Below are 8,671 nucleotides of genomic sequence, written 5' to 3'. Positions count from 1 at the left end.
GCAAATCCCCGGGCGGGAGGGCAGGCGGGATGGCGGGGGTGTGCGGTGCCGCCTCCGGAGAGCGATCCCCGGCAGCTCCCCCCCCCTCCTCCTCCCCGCTGCGGCTTCGGAGCTTCGGGGATGCGGTGTGGGAGCTGCCGGTGAACTTTTTATAGTTGCATAAAGCAAACGCAGCCCCTGGGGGTGCAGGGGTCTGGGGGTTCTGTGCTCAAACCGGGGGGGGGGGTCATGCCTGCACACCCCCTCGGGCAGCGTGTTGGGGCTGTCACTTCGGCAGCAGCCGGGCTGGCAGGACGGTGCCAGTTCTCCGGGTGGGACGTGGAGCCAACTGTCTTGTTGAAAAGTGCTGGGGAAACGGGGTCCCCAGGAGCTTCTGAGGTTGGTTTTGTCCAGGAGGGAAATACCAGAGGGGCTGTGGCTTTGGTGAGGGCAGGATAACTGCAGGTGGTGGGGTGGCACGGGGCAGCATCCCACCCACACCAAACCCCTCCGGCCGGTCCAGCCGCACCGTTTGCTCCCAGGGTGCTGGGGGATGCTGTGCTGCTCTGGTGCTGCTGCTCTGGGTGCTCACAGCTGAAAGGAAAAAACTCCCCGGGTGCTCAGGCTGGGTGCTTGGCTGGAACTGATAACTGGCGTGTGGGGCCACGGTCCCCTGGGTGTGCCGTTGGCCTGTCCCCATCCCCGCAGAGACCCGTCCCGGCACTCTGACCCACGCTGCTTACTCTGATCGAGGGGCACTTGGCTCACCCCGTCGTAGCGTTTTGCCTAATCTTCCTGTCAATAATTAATCGAGGCGAGACCTGACAAAAAAAGGCCACCTTCCTCTCGGAGGGCCGGGGATGGCAGAGGGGTGCGGAGCGGCGGGACTCGGCCGCGGTGAGCGTTTTCTCTGCCACCGCCGCGCTTTGACTCGCCATTTCCAGGGAAATGTGATTATCCCTGGCGTCAGAGCAGCCCTGCAAGGCGCCTGCCTGGGGGGGGGACAATGCTCAGACGTAGCGTGGCTTGGTCCTGATCCAAAGGGTCTTCCTGAGCGGGGAGGAAATGCCGTTAGCGAGGCGGTGGCGTGGTTTGGTGTGGTTTGGTTTGTTTTGGTTTGGAGCGGTGCTGGGCAGTGGGTGCTGGTGTCGGTGCCTGCTGAGGGTACGTGCTGGTGGGAGAGAGGCAGAAACTTGCCCTGATGGGGCTGTGAGTGGGTGTGGAGCTGGGTGTGCAGTGAACCAGCCTCTCCATCTGCCAGAGTGACTTGTGTCACCCATCGGTAGGGTGCAAGCAGCTTTAAAGCCCAGGCTGGCTTTTCAGGACCACTGTAAAGAAGGCTCTTGATCTGCTCCCACCTTCCTTGGGCAACTTGGATTTTGCCCCATTGACATCACAGTTTTATTATCACTAACACAGATATCTTATGGTGCACCTCCCCAGGCTTTCTCCTGCCCTGTGTCTTTCCTCCTTCCGGGCTTGGATTGCAAAAGCTCACGGGGCTTTTTCCTTTTTTTTTCCCCTTCTTTTCTGGTATAAGTTGGTTGTAAAGAGAACAAGGCTTTAATCTGGCTTCGGTGCTGGTGCTGAGCGGAGACTTTAAGAGGGGTTTGCACTTCCCTTTCCTCTTCCCTCCCACCTCCAGACCCAGAGCATGCTCTGGCAGCTTGCTCAAAATCAAAGGCTTTCTTAAAAAAATAAACAGCGAGGGAATTGACCCTTTAAAGGTGGAATATTCCCTCTTAGCTTTTTCAGACTGGGATGCCCTGCTTAGGCATGAACACCAGTAACAGCCCGGCTGTCCTGTACGCTCCTTTTGGGTAGATCCTGATGCATTTAACTGAGCGGGTCGGTGTCACCGCTGCTGCAGGACCCCATCCCCTCTGGGCTCTGTGGTTCTGGATGTGCCAGGACCAGGGAATTTGGCTTGTGCTCCACGGAGCTGAGTTCCAGTGATCAGATTTCACCCTTTCGTGTGTATTACTGAGGTGTTTCGGAGTTTTCAGCACTGACAGAGTTGCAGGGATGTTGCACGAATCCTGAACGTGCCTTTCCCAGGAGAGCTCGTCCAAAGGAGATGTCCAGAGGAAGGAAGGTGAAACTGTTCTCGGAGGGAAACCGAAGTGTTCCCAAAAACATAGATGTTTAGCCCCAAAATAAGCCCGGGTTCCCCCGGGAGCACATTGCTCACCTCTGCCAGCTCCAGAGGAGATGAAAAGCTCTTGAAGTCGGGGTGACGTAGCTCTCGGTGTGGATGGTGTGGCACAGTGACCTGCATCGTGGTGGAGGAAGAGCCAGGGCTGGGGTGAGGCTCGGCGCTGCTCACCGAGACGGAAACCAGCCGTTCTGCCCGGTGCCAGGCTCGCTGCCAGACCTTGAGAGATAAACGGGGCTGGTGTTTATCTACCGAGCGTGTGCCCGACCTGATGCGCGGCAGAGAAGTAGGATGAGGTGATTTCTTCCTCGCTCGGCAGGGGGGTGGGTGCTGTGGCACTGGGGTGGGATGCAAGGAGGTCACTGACGGTGGGCTGGGAGGGTGGGCGATGCTCCAGCTGCTTCCCCTTTGCCTTCCTGGCTCGGTGTTTGCTGCCTGGAGCTTCAGCCGGAGCAGCAGCTTGAGCAGCCCCCTGCTCGCCTCCCGCAGCACCCCATTTATCCCAGAGGTGGGGAAAGGAGTCTGGGTTGAAAGTATTTCTGCAGAAGCAGCACGAAGTTTGCCCCCTGCTCCATTTGTGCAGGACCGTGGCTGTAAATACCACTCTTCCCTCTGCCTCTGGAGAGTCAGTTCTTGGTGGCTGCAGGTCAGGAGCCCAAGGCAGACGCTCGGCACGAGGCTGGTGGCTTCTCTTGGCAGCAGACCCTGCCCGGCGAGCTCCCTTCGCCCCGAGCCGCGTGGCCCAGCCAGGGAACCCTGCGGCATCATTCCCAGGGATGCTCTTTGGCCTCTGGTTACCCAGGAAACTGCTGGCAAATGCCGGAGCCGGTGGCCGGGGAGGGCAGGGAGCTGTGAATCACCTTCCTCCTCATCACCAGAGCTCTCCCAGCCGGATGTTTACCGAGCTGTCGGCCGGAGGAGATGCCGGCAGGTCCCTGTTCCAGCATGCCCGGCTCCCAGCCTCGGGTGCTGTGTGTGAGGAGCAAAGAGGGTGGTTGCTTTGTTAATTAATTCCAAATTAACCTTCCGTGCCACGGGGTGAGATGGAATGGGGGGAAGAGGAGGGGTTTGGAGCTGGATTTCTCCCGCTCGGTGTGGGGCAGCCGTGGGTCTGCCCGTGCCTGACCCAAGGGAGAGAGCAGGAAAAAGAAAGAGAAAGTTGGCAGGAGAGAACCGAGGCGGGGGAGGCGCCGGCAGCGGGAAGAGGAAGTCGAATCGTCCGGCCACGGTGCGGGAGGAGGTTGGTGGCCGCTGTGGGGACCGTGCTGGGCCCTGGGAGGCAGCCCCCACTGCAGCCAGCTCTCCCGTGCTGGGTGGTAGATGCTGATGGTCTGCAGGCTGCAGCACTCCAGGGACCCAGCTGAGCCCAGCCAGGAGCCCTCACCGCTCAGCAGCCTGGTCCCTGCAGGACACGGTCACCCCTGGGACCCGGGCTGGTGGGTGAGCGGGTGGGAGCAGACCCCAGGTGTTTGGGTGCCGAGGGTGAGGGTGTCTGGTGGGTTTGGGTGCTGGGAGAGGTTCCTGACCGCTTGCTGGTGAGTGGGGCCAGGCTGTGAGGGTGCCTCGGTGTGTGTCCAGCCAGGGACCGGCTGATGTTTCCTGCTAAGTCTCTTGTTCCTTGTTTCTTTGTCAGGCTTTGTGAACTCACACCAATGGCCGGCAGGTACATGGCGAGCTAGGACACAGCTGCTCCATGGCACCTCCTCCCCCGGGCATCGCCTTGTAGGAGCTTCCCACCGTTAATTTTCGCTCCGCTCAAGCCCATCGCTGAGGATGCCGACGGCCAACGGCCTGGCGGTGCCGCTGGACAACCTCCAGCAGCAGCTGGAGCTGCGCCTGGTCTGCTCCAAGTGCAGCGTGAAGGAGAACGAGATCACCTACCAGCTGCGAGAGGTGGAGCACAAATGCATGTACGAGATCCTCCTGGCTCGTTTCCGCAGCCGCCGGACCACCGCTTGGAGGAAGGTCTCCAGGCGGCCGGGCTTCCCCACCCCAGCCCGCTACGCCGTCTGTAGGTACTACACGGTGGGGCTGGGCTGCAGCAAGCACAAGAACCAATGCACCTTCGCCTGGAGCCCGGAGGAGGCCACGGTCTGGAACTTCGAGAGGGAGCATCACCTGGAGCGGCGCCGGCTGAAGGCAGCGGTGCTGCAGGCACAGCTGGGGGGTCACCCCGCCGCCCCCCACCACCCCGCGGCCAGCGCCGCCGGCGAGATTGCCAGCGAATTCGGGGGCCACTTCCAGGAGATCTGCAAACGTTGCTTCTTCGGCTGCCCCCAGCGCATCTCGGCAGGCGGGCAAGGGAGGCTCTGCGAGTTCCACCAGAGCTGGGACCCCCTCCTGGTGCACGTGGTGTCGGAGAGCCGGAGGAAGCAGCAGTACACCGCCATCCGGCCCTGCCCCGAGTTCATGTCCACCTTCAGCTACTGCAAGTTCGTCTCCAGGAACCAGCCCTGCAAGCACAGCCCTCAGCGCTGCCGCTACGCGCACAGTGACGTGGAGATGGCCATCTGGGAGGCCGAGAGGGAGCGTGGCTTGGTTCGCTCCGACCTGCTGCCGGCCACCGGCACCTGCGTGGCCAACGGCGAACCGGCGGCGCCCGCACCCGTGCACTTCTACTGCCGGCTCTGCCTGGTGACCTTCAGCTCACAGGAGAGCTTCGAGAGCCACTGCTCCTCCGTGGAGCACGTGCAGATGCTCTCGGCTGACTCCTCTGTCCAGTGGGTCCACCGCGCCCCACCGCTCGGGCTGACCAAGTTCTCGCTGTGTAGCAGGTAAGGAGGAATCCACCCGGTGTGGTGGGGAAGAGGGCAGGGGCAGCGGGCAGCCACCAGCTCCCTGTGGACCCCCGTGCCACCATGGGCCACCTCTCTCCCGACAGAGGGGAGGTGTGTGAAATGGGGAAGAGCTGCACCAAGGCACATTCTGTGGAGGAGCTGCAGGAGTGGATCCAGAGGGTGAAGGTTGCCATGAAGAAGAAGAAGCAAGCGCTGAAGGAAGGGCTCTTGTCCTACCAGGACCGGCTCATCGCCGAGTATCGGACGTGCTCCAACGAGGTGTTGATTGTGAGTTGTGGATGGTGGGGTGGGAGCGTGTTTGTCCACCAGAACCTGGCGCATCACGAGAAGCCTCTTTGTAAGAACTTGGGAACAAAGGCCACCACTCACCTTTCTAACAATGATGCAGAAAGGGATGTTGTAGCCCCTTTCCTTCACCCCTTTCGAGATGGCAACCCAAGAGCCTTCTCAGAGTTCCCAACCACGTGGCTGTGCCGTGGGTCCTTTCGTTTCCCAAGGCTGCTGCGTGGGGACGCTGAGCAGTGGTGGGTGAGGACTGAGCACTAGGATTTACCGATGGTCCCCTCTCGGAAGGGTGCAGTGTAAAGGCAAAGGATGAAGAGGGCCCTGCAGTGTGTCTCTGGGATGTTGCCTTCAGTCCTGTTCCTCTCGTGTCTCCCCTCACAGATGGCTGAGCACGTGGAGGGCGTCAGAGTTGTGTGTGATCAGCCCCTGCAGGTGCAGTCGGAGGACAGGAGGATGAAATACCGGTGGAATTTCAGGGTCCACTCCCAGGTGAGCCCAGCTCTGCTCAGCGAGAGGCTGTGAGCTACTGGCAGTGCCTACTGCTCTGCACAGTCCTGGTCCTTTGGGTTTTTTTAATTTGGTTTTTAATTCTTATTTCTGAAAGGGGCAGAAGGATAGGGATTTTGGAATGTCCAAATGAGGACACATCTTGGGTATTTGGGATGTCTGAGCTGGGGCCATGCATGAAGGGTGCAGCCACCGTGTCTCCTGTCTCATCTTGCGCGGTGGGGCTGGGGGGAACCTGGCTGCCCTCAGGACCTCCCATGTATCATCACAAATAACAAGATTCAGCTGCTTTCCTGCATGAGATTTCATGGGGGTTGGGGGCAAGAGGCTGGGTCTAATTGTCCTCTCCAAAATAAGAGATTTCTTGTTTACAGCAGATTGGCCCCATTGCTATAAAACTGAAACCTGAGGTTCTTTAAGACCTTAAAATAATTGCTGCGGGGTTACATGAGGAATAAGCTCCTTTAAGGAGAATTTCAAGTGCACTGTAGGTCCAGCATGGCATGTGGTTCCTACAGCAGCTTTTAGTAGGAAATGCTGCTGGGAGGACCTCATCAGCTCCTGGACTCTTTCTGTGGGCTTCTCATGGGCTGCCCTCACCACATCCCTGTCTTCTCCTCAACTGGCAGATGCCGCTGCAGCACGTGGCGCTACTGAAGAGGGAACCTGGAGTCAACTTCTACCTCTCGGGGAACGGGATTTCCCAGGGTCTCCAGTACCTTCGGGGGGAGCACGTGGCCACCCTGCGTTCCTCCCCACCCACGGCGCTGGTGGACGTCTGCATGGAGTGCTGCGCCCTGGGCGTCTTCGAGCAGTGGGTGGTGTTCGACTTCGGCAGACGCCCCGTCCTCATACAGAAGATCAAGGTGAAGGTGGGCCGGCGGGAGGCCCCCCAGCACGTCCCCAGCAGCAGGGAGAGCAGCCGCCCCGTCAACTTCACGCGGTGGGATAGAGGCAACCGGATCATCGTTCCCAGCGTGCCGAGGACCGGTGAAGACGTGGATCTGCTGGCCAAGTACAAACCTCCTACTCTGGCACTGGACTACCAAGGCGAGGGAGGTGCAACTGTTCCCATCACCCGTCTCAACTACCGCGAGAGGATGCACGGCTTCCTCTTCCGCGAGGAAGAAGCCGAACAGGCTCTGATTGCCAAGTAAGTGGCAGGCGTGGATCCAGATGGGTTCCTCCTCGCTGTGGGCCCACGGCTTCGTTGCTAACCCTTGGGGCTGTGCTGCTCTTCATGTCTCTGTCCCTTGTGGGTTGGGTTCTGGGGCGCCTGCCCAGAAAAATGGAAACCTGCCAAGAGAGACGGCCTGCTGGGCAGTGATAGGAGGGGAAGGGCTGGGTCTTGTCCTGCGGCTGTGGATTAGCTAGAAGCACAGTTTCTGTCTCTGTGTGCTCAGGGGGCCAGCAGACCCTCTCCGGGTGTAGGTGGCAATCCCCCCCCCTCTGCAGCAGGGAGGGTGGTGGCTGAGGAACTGATGGGTCCCTTCTCTGCTCTTCATTTGGGTGTTTCCTCCTTTCAGACTCAACCTGCGGGTCGTCATCTCGCTGACCCCCATGCTGCAAAGCCTCTCTGTGGGGATGAAGTTTGCCCTCTCTGGTGAGCTGTTTGCTGAAGTGCCTACCCCCTACAACCTCTCGCCGGACACAGACGAGGGGTATCTGCTGAGCAGGTCTGTGCCCACTGCTTTCCTGGCACTTGACCCACCTGTAGACAATCGGGTTTATGAGGTTACTGTGGAGCATAAAGCCATCACGGAGAAGACCATCTGGCTACAGATACCAAAGAGATGCTGCTCAGAGCTGAACTTCACAGCAAACACCTCCCACAAGGTGGAGATCCAATTCCAAATTGACCAGCTGCTGTTCCGACAGTGGCACCAGGCTGTGGACTCCCTGTTGGATGAGAAGCTGGTCCTACCAGACGTTGCCAGTTGCTCCATCCCCTACTCTCTTGGGTCACCACAGAAAGGGAACAGCAAGCAGAAACAAGCCATCTCCTTCATCACGGGCCAGCCAACCACCAGCCGGCAGGTCCCACCTCTTCTCATCTACGGGCCTTTTGGCACGGGGAAGACATTCACCTTGGCCATGGCCACCATAGAGATCCTCAGGCAGCCCAACACACGGGTGCTGATCTGCACTCACACCAACAGGTTAGCAGGGGGTGAGGAAAGAGGGAACCAGGGTTGTGTGCCGGGTCCAAGCAAGCTCATCCATCGCTTGACCGGTGGGATGAGAGGGAGCCAGTGTGTGTGAGACAGAGCTGAGTTGCCCTTTTTTTAGTATGCCTTTCAATTGTTGAAATAAATTCATTTTTATTTAATATGTCTTAAACTGCTCTGGCACTGCCTGATAGGAAGAAGCCAGACATGGGTGGAAATCTTCGTGGAAAAGGCAGCATATTCCTACCTCGTTATAAAATGGGGATGAACTACCTGTTCTTTTAGCCTTTACTGTGTACTGGAAGAAGTAGAAAGCTGTTGCCTGACCTTGTTGGGATAATATTGTGCTCTACTCGCCCTTGAAGGCTATTGTGCTCTGTGCATATGCCAGTTTTTTGACTTTGCCAGGGAGAGTTTGGGAAAGGGGAAATGCAGGTGTGTGGTCTGACTGCCACTGAATCTGCCTTCAGAGAAACCAGGCCAAGATCGTTAAAATTAGAGCAGTTACGCTGAATAGAGTGTCCACATCCGATCCTGCAGGCTGTTACTGCCTTCGTTTTTAATGTATAATAGATGGGTGACTGCTAATCTTAGCCTGTTTCAGGCTGTGTGCTCACACGGAAGCTGTTTCTGCAGATCTCATATTGCCTGCCCGGGCTGGAGATGGTTTGCTCTCAGAGGAAAGGTCTGTGTGACTCAGCCCTGGAGAGCAGCAGGGCCACCGATATTTTTGTTGGGCACGTTGCATTTTTCCGTACCGGCATTGAGAGTTGCCCTGG

General features: G+C 58.6%; 1 protein-coding gene across 1 annotated transcript in view; it reads left to right on the top strand.

Moving 5' to 3' along the window:
- Positions 1-8,671, top strand: part of HELZ2 (helicase with zinc finger 2, transcriptional coactivator) — a 52,101-nt gene that overhangs the window by 24,732 nt on the left and 18,698 nt on the right. The window contains exons 2-6 of the mRNA XM_014955029.1: positions 3,768-4,908; positions 5,016-5,199; positions 5,599-5,706; positions 6,354-6,877; positions 7,251-7,883. Of these exons, the coding sequence (XP_014810515.1) occupies positions 3,908-4,908; positions 5,016-5,199; positions 5,599-5,706; positions 6,354-6,877; positions 7,251-7,883 (2,450 nt within the window). The 5' untranslated portion in view covers positions 3,768-3,907. The remainder of the gene's footprint in view (positions 1-3,767; positions 4,909-5,015; positions 5,200-5,598; positions 5,707-6,353; positions 6,878-7,250; positions 7,884-8,671) is intronic.

Source organism: Calidris pugnax, unplaced genomic scaffold (assembly GCF_001431845.1).
Source record: "Calidris pugnax isolate Ruff unplaced genomic scaffold, ASM143184v1 scaffold50, whole genome shotgun sequence".
NCBI lineage: Eukaryota > Metazoa > Chordata > Aves > Charadriiformes > Scolopacidae > Calidris > Calidris pugnax.
The sequence above is the reverse complement of the archived record's forward strand: the minus strand, read 5'-3'. Positions and strand labels throughout refer to the sequence as shown.